The 16,732-nt window shown below is 55.3% G+C and overlaps 2 protein-coding genes across 2 annotated transcripts in view; one reads left to right on the top strand and one right to left on the bottom strand.

The window, feature by feature from the left end:
- The first annotated feature begins 14,266 nt into the window (after window positions 1–14,266).
- CHC_T00007339001 (hypothetical protein) lies at window positions 14,267–14,527 on the top strand. Its single transcript, XM_005711356.1, has one exon. The coding sequence runs from the start codon at window positions 14,267–14,269 to the stop codon at window positions 14,525–14,527; it is 261 nt and encodes an 86-aa protein (XP_005711413.1).
- Window positions 14,528–14,583: 56 nt separating this feature from the next.
- The window catches only part of CHC_T00007340001 (hypothetical protein), a 3,846-nt gene continuing 1,697 nt past the window's right edge, over window positions 14,584–16,732 (bottom strand). The window contains exons 3-5 of the mRNA XM_005711357.1: window positions 16,098–16,732; window positions 15,200–15,640; window positions 14,584–14,864 (exon numbers count right to left, since the gene is read on the bottom strand). The exon at window positions 16,098–16,732 is cut by the window's right edge and continues 314 nt beyond it. Coding sequence (XP_005711414.1) covers window positions 14,584–14,864; window positions 15,200–15,640; window positions 16,098–16,732 — 1,357 coding nt within the window. The remainder of the gene's footprint in view (window positions 14,865–15,199; window positions 15,641–16,097) is intronic.

Raw genomic sequence — 16,732 nt, forward strand, 5'->3', positions numbered from 1 at the left:
GTCGTTCCGCCGCGTGGTGGAAGTGTATGCCCATTGAGCCCTATCCCCTCCCGGGTCGCAATTACACTCGCCCGTCTACCGGAGTCATAACCGCCGCCCTCGCAAAGAGGTTGGTGGTGTTGTCATTTTACCGCTGCCGTGGACCCCCCCTCCGTGACGGGATAAAAACCGAACCGGAAGGATCTATATTATTACAACAAGGATGGTCCACGGGGAAGAAAGCTGCACGTGACGGTGTCACGATGCAGTCGCGGCTCGGATGGCATCTCGCGGAGCGGGCCCCATAGCTACTCGATTACGCCCGTGTATTGGTCGATCACACTGCAATTTATCATGCTTCACAGAGGGCAGGCAGCGGCTGGGGAGTGCACCGTTACCAGGTACTTTCCGGCAGACGGCGGCATGGTATGTATTGTATTAATGCCACTGCGCTGCCTGCCCACAACCCGGCTCCTGCGGTAGTCACTCGCTTCTCCCGCCCCACCCGCCCTCGCTCGGGCCGTCTCCCTTGCAGCCCTCTCGTCTTCTGCGTGTTCCATAGTGTCTCGTAGTTTTCAGCAAGTTTTCAGCAATTTTCAGTAAACAACGTGTCAATGGCATCTCGCGGAGCCGGCCCCATAGCTACTCGATTACGCAGTAATAGTTATTTCGTAATCCCAACTGCGTAAACTCTCTAATAGAGAGTTTACGCAGTTGGGTATTTCGTGGAAAGAACGCCAAATTTCGTGACACGTTGTCCACGACGCCACGTCTTGCGAAAAAACGCTCTGATCCCCTGTTATTTTTCGTCCAGACAGGCCATCCTACGAAAAATAAATGGTAACGTATTTTGCTGATCCCTGCCAAAACTCCCACACAAGTACAAGAAGAGCCCCTTCACCTACAAGCTATTTCCACCTCCCACAGACTTAGGCCTTGGCCGAAGTTTTCCCGTCATCCCCAAAAGCTGCTACCGACCCAGGATTATGCTCTGCTTCTGCACAACCAGAGTACGTGCAATTCCTGGGCCCGGCGAGCAGGACCCTGCCGTTTCTTCCTCTCTGTCTTCAAGTGACATGGAAAGCGTGTTTTCAGCGAGTGCGAGGGTCGAAAGACCCACCTCGTTCTCATATTTCATTCCACAAACGGCTCTGCGAAAGATGAATTCCAGAGTTTTGGTTTTCGTTCACTCCTCTTTTCGGTGTCATTTTTCCAAAATTTACGAACTCGTATTTGCAGTGCGTAAACTCTCCAACAGAGTTTACGCACCGCAAATTAGAGCGTTTGTTAACATCCAACGTATACACGTCCGCAGGTCAGTCCACTCTGTCTCTCCAGGATCATGGCTTCCGGCTTCGGTATGGACTTCGTTAACCCAGTATTCTGCTTGTAGATGTTTTGTTGAGTCTCCAAAACTGTAGATAATTTAGGGCACAAGCCAGTATAATGATCTGCGGGCCAGGAGCATTCACCTCCCATCCGCAACAACTTTAACAACGCTTGTTGATTGGTCAGTTGACGGGAGGCACTACATACGCCGTCGTAGGTCTTGTGCATCCGCTACGTCATATCTCATAGATCGGTGTACTTCATCATCAACATTGGTGCTCATGCAGCACTTGTTCACCACAGTCTGCCAAGCAAATGTGGGCTGTTTAGAGGCCTTCTGATCACAGAAGTTGTCTTTCATCACTCAAGTTCCAGTCTCGTGTGACAATAAGTTGAGTATACCTACCCAATTGGCCAGTTGAATGGATGGTACATCTCCGGGTAGCATCAGGCGCATTGTCTCTAATTCTCCAGGTTGTCATCGCAACTTTGTTTCGGAGGGCGATGTTATTCAGGATGTGATGGGCTCTGTCCGTAGGTGCGGATCCCACAGCCCTTTCGCTTCCCAGACCCCTGGTTCCCCATTCTGAGATCGTGCCCCAACGTCCTCCCCATTCCAATCGAATTTGATGCGTCGGATTGCATTGCCATTGTAGCCGTTTGGTGACGGAGAGGGTGCGTAGACGGTGACTTGACCAAGTCTTTCCAGGGTACCAAGTCCCGAACGGCGGCGTGCTTGAGCTTCACCCGCTGTTTCGTTTGCCCCCTGAGCGAGTCGTACAGTGAACACGTGTAGAACCGGGCGAGGGGCATTGCTAGGGAACACGAGATGGCTACCCCTAGGAAGTGGCGTAACTGCGATGTTTCGACCAACGCCCCGTTCTGGTCAGCTTGCTGCAGGAGTTTCCTGGCGATGGTTTGGATCTTCTGAATCCGTTTGTCCGTTATCCCGAACACTTGAGACTTGGTGTCGATCACGAAGCTCAGGTGGTCCAAACGTTGCAAACCGTCCCAGCACCCCTTCCCTCATTTCCTTTTTAGGCCCGTTTTCAGCAGTAACCTGACCAGGGGCCGTTGAGCTCTTCGTAGTTCTGTTTGACTTGAGACTGCTACCAAAAAATCGTCCATGTATGGATGGATGCGTAGATTGAGGCGGTTTCTGATGCACTCGACAAATGGTCGCATGAACTTGACGAAGCAGAACGGAGAGAGTTTCCATCCAAACGGTAGTGCGATGCAGCGAAAGTAATGTAGTATAACCCCCCCTGGGGCTTTTTAGTTAGATTAGATCAACAACGGGATCCAATACTGTAGAGCCCGAGGCTCTACAGTACTGCCGCGCGTGGCCACGTTGCACGGGTGTGCACGTGTGCACGTGTACCGCGCGGGACTGAAGCGCGCACATACACGTGTACTGTCAGACTCGATGGCAGACAGTATTACAGTACGGTCCAATCTGTAGCACAGTAGTCCACTACAGTACTTCGGTACTGTAGTGTTATAGATTGTTTTGTATATTAAATATGGAGCGGACTGGCGGCGGTGGAGGTGGACAAGCACGGACTTGTCACCCACCGACCGTCAAGGTCCGACTTCCTGCTTCTTCTAAGGTAGCGCTCGCTAACTACCTTAGAGCGGCACCGAGCGCGAGTTGAGGACGCGCGCGGTACGCCCACGAGCCGGCTCCGCCTCCGCCCGTCGGTACTGGATCGTTACCTAGTACCGCGCCGGGGCGTCGACGCGTCGAACCGCTCGCGCCTACCGGCGTCCTCCCCGTTCTCGCTCTACCACGCTACCCGGGCCCGCCGCCCGGTGCCGGTGGCTGGTGTCCCGCTTCACCCCCGTCTTCCCGATCGACCAGGGTCTCGGTCGAACTGTACATACACTCCTATCGCTGGGGGTCTTTATGCTACAAGTAACGTCCGTCGATTATGAAGAGAAACCAGTTGCGGATGTCCAGATGTAGCCTGAAATGGTGATACCCTTTTTCCGTTGTCGAACGAACGCAAATGGTCGCTTGGCTTGATTTCCAGAGCAAAGGATTCCAATGTTTCCATCTTGACGGGAACTGAGCGGAAGAGGTTTGATTGCCGTTGAGGTTGACGACCAATCGCCTTTTTTCTGTACGTACGATGAAGCCGTTGGAGATCCGAAATCCTTGCTTGTTGAGGCGGTGCGCCTCGCCAGCGGAGAGTTCCTCTTAGATCCAGCGGTGTGTAGCGTCCGAGATTTCGTTCCGTAGCCATTCCAAATGTTGAGGTTCCACTGGGATCTCGAGGAACACGAATTTCGTGGCTATTTCGGATGCATTTACCTGTTTTTCGTATACCGCAAACTTGATTGCTCGAACTAGAAAGTTCGGAGCACTGAACCCTTGGGCCCAGAAAAGTGTTTGGCGATGTGGGTTCCGCCAAATCACTTAAGAGTCCGGTTTGCGGACCATTATTTGGGGCTAAGCCCGGCGAAGCCTGGGCCACCTGAAGAAAAGTTGGCCGGCGGGAACCACTGCGCTCCCTTTCCTGAGAGCCCTTTAGAAGCCCGTCCTGTAGCCTGAGTCCCTGAGTTGCAAGCGGCCTGTTTGGCTGTTTGTTGAACTCTTTCGCGTAGGCCTGAGAGCGGAGTTCGACAAACGTTTCCTTGGTGTCGTGATAGATGTGGTATAGCTACCTTCGTCCCGACCACTCGGAACGAGGGGGGGTTAGAGGTAAGGGAGCGCGCGACGCTGGGTAACCCACGCGAGCGCAAACCGTACGGAAGGACTCGAAAAGAGGAAAGGCTCACGTGGCCGGTGACGCGCAGCCGGTCGGTGGTGTCAGATCCGGACGGCCGGTCACGGGTTAGAAGCCTGAGACTTAGAGATAAAACCGGACGGAGTTAGCAAAAAGCCGTAAAGGGAAGGGAGGCGAGTCTGCCCCCGTTTACTGGAACGGGACAGGTGCCCCCGGTCTTAACCCCTAAGTGGGACGCCAGGACACCTGTCCCGCTACAGTAGCTGTTACTTACATACCATCTACTGTGCTAAATTGGCTAATTTGTGCCATTAACTACTAATAACTAGTTACTTACCGTTCGGATCCTACACGTGTAACCGGCGGGGTACTACTGTACTCCGCACCGGCCGTGTGCTGTAAATATAACTCCTTACAGTTCTTCTCGCGCTTACAGCCCATCGTACTGTATCCCGGGGCGGCAGCGGTGGCGCGATTGCCTTCGCGCCGTTGTACGACAGACCCCCTTCCTTACTTAGCGACACGTCCCCGTCGCGGCGGACTAAAATCCGTGCCAGCTGGGACGGTCCTCTATCCCGAACGGAGACCATGCGTCGGCCGCGGAGACGGGGCCGTACAGTAGGTACCTTCCTCGGGTCCTCAAACCCGCATGCACACCCGCAGCGGCGGTCATCTCCCGACCCGCGCGGAGGAGTTCAGCGCTCCTGCGGTTCCTGGTTCCATCCGCGGTACGCCACGTCTGGATTGGGCGGCTTCCGCCTGCGCCGGGTCAGCGAACAACCGGCGCAAAGAAGCCTTTTTCCAGGACCCCCCCGGAGGGCTGGCCATTTTTCCAAGAATTCCCCTTCTATTTCCTCCAAAACGCCACGGGTACGGCCCGGCCAGCCCCGCAGCGGTACGTCCCAGACCTTTCCCGGGGCGTGCGGTACCTCTGTCGTCCAAAACACGAGCGAAAACCGCACGGCATTCCCTTTCCCGAACGGTTCCTATTTGGAGACCAATAGAAACTGTAAAAAAAAGTCCGAAACGGCATAAACACGTTTCTGTTTCCAAATACTCCCAGGTCGGCGACGACCTCAGGAGTCTGGAACCGTTCTCGGATATAAGCTACAATTTTTATTCGCCCTTCTAGAGGAAAAATCGTAGCCCTTCTTCCCGTACAGTGTTCCCGTGAAGAACCGAGCGGGAACTCGGGTTTACAGGTACAGCAGACGGACCCGCTGTACGTTTAACCGTCCGGATAGGCTTGCCGTTGCGGTGGGGCGTCTTCCCTTGGCGCTGGGCATCATCAAACCAGCGCCAAAGAAGCGAGTTTCCCGCACCCCTCGGAGGGCTGGCCGTTTTTCCAAAAATGGCGCTCTTTCACCCGCGAGAGAGCGGGGTGTGTGACCGCCAGCCTGTCCGTGCGGTCAGTGGGGAGCTCCCAGCGGCGGTACGCTCTGCCGTTCGTCCAAAACCGGTCGGTAAGTCCTGCCATTGTCACTTTCCGCAGAGGCCCCGATTTGGAAACGAAAGGAAACTGTAAAAAACGAGCAGAAACAGCGGTTTACAGTTCCGGTTTCCAAATCCGCTTGGGCCTTCCGAAAGTCAGGTTTTCCGTCTTGGGACCTCCGGACGCGGGCAGACCCGGGGAGTGCAATGCCGTTAACGGGTGGGGGCTACGATTTTTTCCCACCCTTTGAGAGGGGAAAACGTAGCCCATCCGAGGGCTTCATTAAAAACCGGTGAACCAGTTCATTCCAACGGTGCAGCGAGTCCATCCGCACCGGGTCTATCCGGTCGGGTTCGCCGGTGGCGCACAGTAGTATGTGCGCGCCATGAGCGGTAGATTACCGTTTACGGGAGGCCTTCGGTCAGTTCCTATATGTAGTCCGCTGGGTTGTAGCCTACCAGCGGACATCGTAGGAGGGGTCGGTACCGGTCTCCTAGAATTTTCCTGTCGGTGTCGGCGGCCGGTTCGCCCGGCGGCCCGCGATGGGTGACCTCGCGGTTGGTGCAGCGTAGTGCTGCGGAGGCGGTTTCCCGTCCCTACGCAACACGAGGAGGTCATCCCCACCTGCGACTTGCGGAGAAATCGGCCTTTTCCTTAGTAATTTCTGCCTGCTTTTTCCTTGCGGCGGGTGGCTTCTCGGTGGTTTGACGAGCTCCGATTGGGCGGTCCGCAAAATCGGTCGTATTTGGAACCGCCGCCCGTGCTCCAGCGGCCACACGTGCCGGACGGTGTATGCCGCTCGCGCAACTCGTGGTCCACAGTGCCCTGGAGCCCCGGCGAGGTCGTCCCCATACAGTATTTACGCACTGGGTTCCGTCTCACGGCGGCGGGTACGTACCGGGGTGCCGTGCCGTTTGACCACCGCCGCGTCAGGTCGTCCTGCCGGCGGGTCAGCTTCCCCCTCGCGGCGGTCCATCCGGTACGGCTCGGGCAGTGGCACGCAGGGGATCCGCGTGCGCCGTAAACGGGTGGTGGCCGCCTGGAGGAGACCCTCCGCGGAGTCGCCCCCCATTCGCGCCGGGTATTCCGGTACGGGGTTTGGGGTGGCGCACGCGGGGTTCCGCGTGCGTCTGTGGCGACCTTGCCTCCTCCTGCGCCGGGTCTTCCAGCGCGGGGTTTGTGGTGACGCGCGCGGGGTTCCGTGTACGTCTGTGGCGACCTTGCCCCCTCCTGCGCCGGGGTCTTCCGGCGTGGGGTTTGCCGTGACGCGCGCGGGGTTCCGTGTGCGTCTGTGGCGACCTTGCCCCCTCCTGCGCCGGGTCTTCCGGCGTGGGGTTTGCTGTGACCCGCGCGGGGTTTGGCATGCGTCTGTGGCGATTGGCCGCCGCCCGGGGGAGGTCCTACGCGGGATCGTCCCGGCCCGCGCTGGGTTGCCCAGTGCGGTGTTAGCGGTGGCGTGCTACCGCCGGCGTGCGCCAGAAGCGGTCTATGAAGGCCTTGGGGAGTCCCTCCGCGGGTTCTCAGGTATCGTCCGCTGGGGCGTAGCCATACCAGCGGACCTTGTACTGGGTTCCTGTGCGGTTCTCCCGGTGACCGACTAGATGGTCGATCACATACTCCGCGGCGGGTTCGGGTTCTCCGTCCGGCGCGGGCTGGGTCGGGGCGGCCGCAGTGACGTCGCGGGGTCCCCGCGGCATCCGGGTTATCCGGCTGCGCTTCCACTGGCGCAGCCGGATCGGGGGTGCCTAAACTTCTGAGGCTGGGCACGGGGAGAGACATTGTCGCCTCTACGCGTCCTCCCCTGCTTCCCCCGTCAGCAGCCAAGTCCTTAGAGATTTCATCCGCGGCTTGCGCCACGTGGTCTTCGGTAGGGCCAGGGTGCGGCTCCTCTACCACGTTCACGCCCGCGGGGGCCGTGGGCCGCTGGTTTCTCCAAGCGGACGGCCCCTGGCGGTTGAACGGGGATCCCGGGCAGAGGCCCTGCCGGATGCGTAGCTTCTGGTAGTTGGCCTCTCGTGCCTCCAGAAGCTTGGCCCGCAGGCCCGCATCGGCAACGACGGGACACTCCTCTTGTCGGTGCCTAGTGTCAAGGCAGAACCGACACGGCGACGGTCCGGGGAATCCCCCACTGGAGAACCGGACCCGTGGGTTCTGCCCCTGCCTCCCGTACGGTCCTGTGCGCACGTCGTCAGGGTTGGCGGGCGGAACCGGGGCGCCCGCCGTCGAGGCTGCCGGCGACCGATAATAACTCGTCGGTGGCGAGCTCATCGAGGTCGGCGTGGCGGGTTTGGTCCGTCACGGCCAGGATTGCTTCTTCAGCAAATCCCCCGGCCGTCGGGATCTCGAATGCCGACGCAACCGACAGCACGGGCCTCGTCCTTGCGGTGCAGTCAAATCTTCTAGCTGCTCCGGACGGCTCTCGGTGCGCCATGGCCGACATCCCCTGTCGACGGGAAGCCCGATTGGTTTCCCCGATCGCTTGCGCATAGCGAGCGACGGATTGGTAGTCCACATCCGGGTGCGTGGCGAGGTAATTACGAACCTGCGCGCACGTGGCGGGCAGTAACCCCTCGACGAACAGGGACTTCAACCGCCTGTCGGAGAATACCGTGCCGCAGCGGAGGGCATTGTCCCAGAGGTGGTTACTGTAAACCTCCTCCGTCATGTTTGAATTTTGACGGAAGGAGGTCACATCCCCAACCGCTTCGGAAATTACCTCGTCGGTAGCATAGGTGCGCAACAGAAAGTTGACCACCTGTGGATATGTCCGGAGCAGCTCGCGCCGCTCCACGTCAACCGCCATGATGTTTCCATTGAGACGGGACTGGAGTAAGGCATGAGCCTGCCCGGTCAGGTAGAATTGGAAGCACCACACGGCGGCTCCTTCGGTAATCCCGTTGTGGTCGCACGCCATCTTGAGGCGTGCGAGGAATCCCAATACCGCAATCGAATCTTGACCGCTGAACGTGTGGGACCTCATCTGCACGTCCAGTTTCTTCCGGTAACGGTTAATGTGCCGCACTACTGTGGAGTCGTAGCGCGAGCTACGCCGTTCCAGGCGGTAGGTCTTGTAGCTGACGGCCTTGGTAAACAGGTCATTGAGGGGCCTGATTACCGTGGGCCGTCGCTCGTCGCTCGTCGGGGCAGCCCGGCGGTGTTTGCTCGAGCGACGACGCCCCTCATCCGACTCGGTGTGGTAGTCTTCCGAGTCGGATGGGTCGTGCCGGTGCCAATCTCGGCTTCTATCGCGGCGTGCCCTGTGTCTTTGCCTACGAGAGTCTTCCAAACCGGATGGGTCATCATCGGAGGGGTATCCACCCCCTCCGGCATCGCGGTATCGCCCGTGGCGTGCCTCGCGGTTATCGCGGTATCGCCAGCGGCGGTCCTCGCGGTCTTCATCCGTCCTGTGACGGGGGTCTTCTGCGTCGGAATACCGGGTGTATTCCGCTTCGGTCCTGTGCGTGCCGGGTGCACGTCTTCTGCTCAACCGGTACGGGTCCCGATTCTCTGTCTCGGGGAGCCCCAGGCGGTTGTCTGTCCCTCGGGGGTCGCCCGTACCGGCGAGTATGGGGAGGACATTTTCTGTGGTCCTCCCTGTAGCACCGTGAACGGTTGGGAGATAGATGGCTCTGCCCTCCGAGTGAGGGTCCATCCTATCAATCCCGGGTACGGCGCCGATCGGATCAGCGATATTAAAGCTTGAGCCCGGAACAGTTTCACGGCGCGGCGCCGGCGGCGGTACCGCGCCTCCCGTTTCGGTAAATGTCGTGGCCAGACGAATGGCCACGGCGGAGCTAATAGCTCCCTTTAGAGCCAATGCGGTCCGAGATTCGTCCTCCTCCGCGGCGGGCACTGCCACCACCTCGTCGCGTACGAGGGGGGCGATCTTCTCGTCCAGCAGGGCGCGGAGCGCGGTGTCTGCATGCTCCGCCACCAGTCTTTGGTGCCGTTCGGTCGAGGCAAACCTGGACGACCTGAGGTAAATCCTCAGCGAGGAAATCCTCCATCCAGGTTTGTAGTCGCGAGAGTAACGCGTCGTACAGTACTTGTACGCGGTTCCCCCCACCAGCTGGTAGCCCGGCGGTGGTGTCCGACACGGAAGGGGTCTTCTGGCCCCTGGTAGACAGCGGGCGTAGCAGGGCTTCCGGATTGTCGATCCGGGGGCGCTGTGCGCTTCTGCCACTGCGGGTACTTGCTCGCCTGGAGGCGGTATCTTCTCCGGCGGAATCTGCACGGTTCATCGTCGATGATCACTGGCGATCGACGCGGTGATTTTTCAACCTCTTTCAATCCGATCGGTAATTGCTCGCGCTGGCGATCCAGTGCGGGCTCAACCTCTGTACTTATACCCTCCACAAGAGTACCAAAATGTGGTATAGCTACCTTCGTCCCGACCACTCGGAACGAGGGGGGGTTAGAGGTAAGGGAGCGCGCGACGCTGGGTAACCCACGCGAGCGCAAACCGTACGGAAGGACTCGAAAAGAGGGAAGGCTCACGTGGCCGGTGACGTGCCGCTGGTCGGTGGTGTCAGATCCGGTCACGGGTTAGAAGCCTGAGACTTAGAGGTAAAACCGGACGGAGTTAGCAAAAAGCCGTAAAGGGAAGGGGGGCGAGTCTGCCCCCGTTTACTGGAACGAGGCAGGTGCCCCCGGTCTTAACCCCTAAGTGGGACGCCAGGACACCTGTCCCGCTACAGTAGCTGTTACTTACTGTATACCATCTACTGTGCTAAATTGGCTAATTTGTGCCATTAACTACTAATAACTAGTTACTTACCGTTCGGATCCTACACGTGTAACCGGCGGGGTACTACTGTACTCCGCACCGGCCGTGTGCTGTAAATATAACTCCTTACAGTTCTTCTCGCGCTTACAGCCCATCGCACTGTATCCCGGGGCGGCAGCGGTGGCGCGATTGCCTTCGCGCCGTTGTACTACAATAGAGTTGCTAGACAAAAGGTTGGTCTTGCTCGCGGAGGTATTTCTGGAGCAGTACCGCCTCTGATTTGCCTGATTCTACGGATTCGGAGAAGATATCCACCCGTTCCTGCACTCTTTCGTACGAAGCTTGGAGGTAGTGGTGCAGAACAGAAAAGGCCTCATTAGCGGCTTGAGTGTCTCCAGTGGACAGCGCCTCTGCCACTTTGTGGGAAGCGTCGAGGGCGTTTTCCGTATCGTAACTGATGTTCCAGAGAACCTCAGCTTCCCAACCGTCCCTGGTGTCTGCGTTCTTGATTCGTCCAAGCAGCTTCTCAGATTCAGGGATGAAGCACTTGAACGGGAATGCAGCCAAGTGAGTGGTTTTTAGAGCGTCCACAGCAGTGGGAGGGGTCAAATTCATATTCTCCAAACGTGTAATGATTGCGTTGGTGCTTCAATCACGTTGGATTTCAGAGTCCAACTAAATTTAGAATGGACCGCCTCCCTTCATATGGGCACCCCACCGGTCAGCACTACAACTTTACGGTGAGGTCCCACACTCACCTCGCACTCCCTCTCCATCTTCGCGAGACCAACCACCAATACCAACCAGTTGGTTGCTACTCGCAGTGACTATGCCCACGAAGGCACAATACGCCACATGCTCTACGAGACGCTTCGGACGAGCTTGAACTTGCCGCTGTCTTGTGGTATCAAATGCAAACAATGGGGGGGGGAAGGCGGGAGAGGGAGGGGGAGGGAGGCATTGCGTGTCGAGGGTAGGATGCGCGCAACGGAGGCAGCAGCGCGCATTCGGACGTGCACGCTTCGGGCGGGCGGCGCGGGCGGCGGGGATGCGCGCGCTTTGAAAGGGATGCGCGCATCGCTGCTATTTTCTGGCTTATGCCACGCTTGGAGTCTTCAGATGATGCGACGTAGGCTTCACAGGCGCAGATGTTCTCTTCATTGCCCCATTCCAGCCCAGCACCCATTGCGTAAGACCACGATTGTCCTTAAAATATGGATGTGTATTAAGTTGATGAAGGTTGTTGACGATGTGTTGCGAAAAGGAACAACACATCGATACGGAATTATTACGATAGAGCTTTCTCAGGTATAATGGTAACAAAGGGTTTGCTTTCGTTCATTTTTGGCCCGAAGAGTGCGGGGAATTGGCTAGATCCAGGCCGTAAAGGAGAGGAATCGTTTGGGCTACAAGAGTTCCAGCTCATCGAATGGTTGGGAGTCTTGTCGTCAGGGTGGTTCGTGGGATCAGGATTCCAGGACACAGAAGCGGGACTCCCATTTCGATTTCTGTTTGAAATTGGGTTGGACCTGCGTATTTTGAGGTCCAATCTGGCATTGTTTGGACCTCAAAATCAGGATGTCCAATTCAATTTCATTTTTTGGATTGGAACTCTGTTCACCGGTGGGGCTGAAAATTGTGCAATACAGTCCAAATTTTGGATTGGACTCGATTTTTACTACCGCTGTGGACGTTCTTAGAAGAGGTTGAGTTGACCAGTTTCCCCGTATACCTGACGTGTAGAGACTTGATCAGCGATCCTTTGAGCAGACGGAGCGGGAAAAGTAAAGTGAAGTCCTCGATCGGCGTAGAAAGTGTGCTGACGTGAGGTGTGGATGGGCGGGGCCCCCGGCAGGATCCTAGCGCCCGGTTTCTCTGCGGCCTGCGGAGCCTGCGGAGCGGCTGGATTTTCTGCGGTAATGGAAGTAGAGCCCGTACCAGTGGGGCGTTTCTGAAGCAGCGAGAGAATTTGAGCGACCTGCGATTCCAAGGAGTCGATATTGCTATCGAGAGCAGCGGAAGGAGGTCGACTGAGGGAAAGATGGTTTTCCAGAGTTGGGGCAGGCCCGAGATGCCCGATGATCCATACTGAGAGTGTTCTTCTTCAGCATTAGACATAATGCGCGATGTTGTTGATAGCCGGCCGTGACGATGATCCATCTGGAGCTTGTTAAGTCGTGAAACGAGACCATGCGACGACTTGAAGAAGAGAGAAGAGAGGTGGAAGAGTTCGAAGTACCTCTCTTATACAGCCCTGTTTTCGGCCAGTGGTCACTTTCCAATTCTTCTGAGGTTTTGTTACGAGAACGAAGAAGCAGTTTTCAAGTCCTACTGTAAGTTCCAAGCTAGCGCCAAGGCATATTGTGGGACTTTTTCCCCAGTCATAGTATGAATAGTGACTTGTTCCCAAGTCATAGCGTAAACGGTGATTTGGAACTGTTCAGCTGGAATGGTCCACTTGTAAAGTAGAAACCCCTTGGGAAGTGCAATTAATCGGGTTTTCGCTTCTGATGAGTTGTCGCGCGTTCAACCGAAAATCCCCCTTGTCCAGATTCACCTTTCAGTTGCCAATGAATGCACTAAATCCCGTTTGGATCATCCACTGTGGTAGCAAGAGGTGACAAGCTATGAAATAGAGAGTGCTGCACCGTTGGCCATGGCCTACCTTTCCTAATTCATCCTTAATTGCCCAACTGCTTCTGTCGGCCAACCATTTGATTGTGGTGGTAGTTATGGCGTCAATGCATTGGACTAATGGCCTCCTCCATTTCACAACGAACAGGCGGGATTTAGCAATCTCGATGTGATCCTCATCTGATACCCCGGTGGGCGTTGACGAGCAGACACACGTGTAAACCCAGTAGGAAGTTTTGTTCTGCGTTAACTTCCATTGGCTTGTTTTTGCACATATTTTAGGATGCAAACTAGCCGACCAATTACTTTGCATGACTTGTTTTTCAGAGGCTGATGGGCAGTGACGCTACACTCCACATTCCACTTGAATTAACTTATCGCTTGTCGGAGAGGATATGGTACACCGCATACTGTTGTCGTTCTAGTTACTGACCATACCAAGTCACTTGAGGAACCACATCACAAGCAGAAGAACATCTCCATCTGGCAGCATCTCTCAGCAACACCGGCAAATACGATCCATTTTGAAAATGGCTTTTGTCCCTTCATCAATTTTCGGGGCCCCTCTATCCCCCAAGCCACAAAGCTCCCCAATCCGCTGTACTAATCCACGTTCGTCTGAGGTAACTGCCATGGCAAATGGCCCTAGCTGGAGTCCTTTCATATTTCGTGGAGATGATAACGACAATGAAGACCTCAACCACAAATACAAGCCATTCGACGGGACCATGCCTCTTCTCCCACCTTGGCATCCCCCAACCATCGAGGCCGATTTTCGCTACAACGCGCAACGCATAGTGTCAAGAGAAGCCGAAGAGCCCCTCAAGAAGGTTGTAAAGATAGAATGCGAAGGCCATGGCACTATGTTCGCTGAAGTTGTGCAAGAAATCGGACCTCAAAGTGCCAGGGAAGGAAAACAGGCGAAGCCGAGGCGGGTGTGGCTTCGACCTTTATTGCTTGACCATTTAGACACGTTTATGGATTTGAGAGGCGGGACGGATCTCGTGCTTGACGCTGCAAAGGTCGCAGACGTTAGCAACGAGACCCGCACAAGAATCACGGCCAATCTCGCAGCGATAGAAGGAGATATGTTGTCAAGGCAAGAAGCCTCGGAATGGAGATGGCAAGATGCGACTTCCACTGCTGTAATCAATTTTGTCAGGGATTTATCGGCGTCGGAAGAGAAAGAGGATTAGGCCGAGCTGGTGAACCTGTTATAATAATTCTTTAAGTTCTTGTTTATTGTTTGCCTAGGGAGACTAGTGCTAGCATGCAGTGATGCATATGTGCGGCATGGGATTGAGCATATTGAAGAGGACCTCCTCCCGCGACGTGAGTGTAGCTTACTAAAGAAAGTTGTGCGCCCGTCTTTCTGCGAGGTCCCGTTCCTCAATTGCGGATATATTGTTAAGAGCGCCTTAGGTTTGCAGTGTTTCAATGCGCGAGAAAAGCGGAGACACTGATGCGGTATACCTTGGGGAAGTGGGATGGAGCTGGACCTTTCCCTACCAGCGAGATGTGAATGAAGGGAAGGGAAGTGGGCCATGCCCTTCAGTGCTGTCGTCCTGGGTGAAGCGAAGTGTGCGTGAGGACACAAGATCGTGTTCCGTCCCAGAACCTTCACTCAGGACACATTTATCCACCGGTGAAGAACGAGCCATCGCAAAAAGACAGCGGAGTCGTACTGAAGAGAGCTGATCGAGGCTTGCTACGAAGCCACAACGCCGGTACCTGTGGTTGACGTCAAGTGCATGTCATGCCACGGTTCTCAATATTTCAACACTATAAATATCCTCATGAAGTGCGTGCAATGCGGCGAGATCGGCTAGTCTCCGCGACGACTTCCCCAAACAGAAACGAAGTGTTGCAGGGGACAAAAAAAAAAAGCACGGGAGATTTGCCTCGACATGCGACTTTTTCGTAATTTTATTACTATTTCCTAGTAGTAATAAAATTACGAAAGAGTCGCAGGGACAGCAGCACGGCAGTCGCACGTGCTCAACCTCGTATGCGTGAGTTTCAAGCAAACGCCTGACTTCGCGTAACGAGCTTCAGGCCTTGGCCAACCGCACCAGCCAGCTGCACAATTCAAATCGTATTTTGGTTGACATGATTACCTCATGAGGATGAAAGCTTGATACTGATTTGCCTTGGCCCCAACCGACAACTCACAACGAGGATGCAAAGCATTGCACGCCGTTTATTCAGAATGAGAAACCTGCTGAGAAGGCGCTGTCATACACGCAAAGCCAATCCTGGGGATTTGAAAGAGTTTGTCCGAGAGTATTCCCGACGGGAGCATATGCCCCGGAGCCATCTACACCGGAAAGAGCAGAAGCAAAATGGTAGCGACCAGCGAATGTTTTCAACTGTTCTGTGCAAGAGAATACTGGACTCGAGCAATGACAAATGCCTCCAAGTGAAACTTTTGGCCCCCTTTTCTACTGTACAGCACCCCATCACAAACAACCGGCCTCGGCAACAGGCGACGAGAAGAGTTGCAGGCACTCAACTGCACCCATAGCAGTGCCTGTCCACGTCTATTGCCTGTATAGCTCTTCGCGACTATTAAGAAAGGAAAGAGAAACAGCACTTGACGAATTGAAAAAAGAAAAAACATGATCAGGAGGGGTGAAGGATGAAACTTATGTTGAGATTTCATCAAATTGCCATTTCTGCCTTTGGCGGTTGTCGCCAACGCCTGACTTGTCACAGCCCAATCCCCGTCGACTTTTCGCCATCTCGCTTTTTGGTTAGCTGAAAGCTGCCCCCGCTGCACGCAACGGTCACAATTTGGTGAGGCTTGGAGGGCTGCGATTTAAGGCGTTAGACATCCGGGAAGGCTCCAAATCCCCGTGCTGTGACTGGGACGACATCAAGTGACTCGACAATCGTCCACACGCGTCAGAGGAATACATAAATTCTCCGTCACAGGGTATCCACCGTGCTTCCCACCTCTGTTGCCGAAGAAAATGTACAGAGCAATGGTGTTCTTCGAAGTACATGTGAAAGGGGTAATATCTACCCGAGTGGTTTCGACAGCAGGATTACACCAACCTGTCATCCGAGAAGGAATCTACCGTGACGTATGCTTCAGGCATGTTCATGGTTACTTCCTCTCCTGTAATCAGTCCAACGATACGAAGTGTTGGAGAGGCGTTTTTAGTCCACTGGTGTTGGGTTCAAAGGAATTCGAAGTGAAGATTCCTGATCACCCAACTTTGTTTGGCGTAGCCATTCGATCCAAAGAGCGCAGGTCAGGCGTCACAGTCTCGGGGGCGAGGTTGGTTTTGAACTGCGCCGCAGTCAATCATGACCTTAATTGCCTTTGTGCCCCTGTTGAGGGCACACTCCAGAGCTAGCTCCGCGTCTATCATTTTGAATCTATGGGTGACAAGCCGCTTGAGATGAACTTTTCCAGATGCGACTAATTCCAGGGCAGTGGGATACGTGTTGCAATACCGGAAGACGCTTCTGAGCTCAACTTCTTTCACTGAAGCCTCTAGTATTGGGAGACTGACTTCCGGAGCACCCATCCCAATGAGCACAACAACGCCACCTCGCTTGGCACTATAGACGCATGCTTTCATGGCTGACTCGACTCCTGTTGCGTCAAAGCATATGTCTGCTACGGTTCCTTGGACAGACATTTTGGGATCGCTTTCTGAGTGGGTAACAATGACTATGTCGGCTCCCATCTCCTTGGCTACAGAGAGGCGGTCGGCGTCGACATCAATGACAGTAGTATGTGAAGCACCCATAGCCTTTGCGACTAACAATGTAACCAGACCAATAGTTCCAGCTCCGGTGATAAGGACGCTATCACCAAGCTTGAGGTTAGCTCTTCGGCATGCGTGGATGCCGACAGAGAGGGGTTCAAACATAGCAGCCTCCTCGAAGGAG

This window comes from Chondrus crispus, genomic scaffold (assembly GCF_000350225.1).
Source record: "Chondrus crispus Stackhouse genomic scaffold, scaffold_7, whole genome shotgun sequence".
Taxonomy (NCBI): domain Eukaryota; phylum Rhodophyta; class Florideophyceae; order Gigartinales; family Gigartinaceae; genus Chondrus; species Chondrus crispus.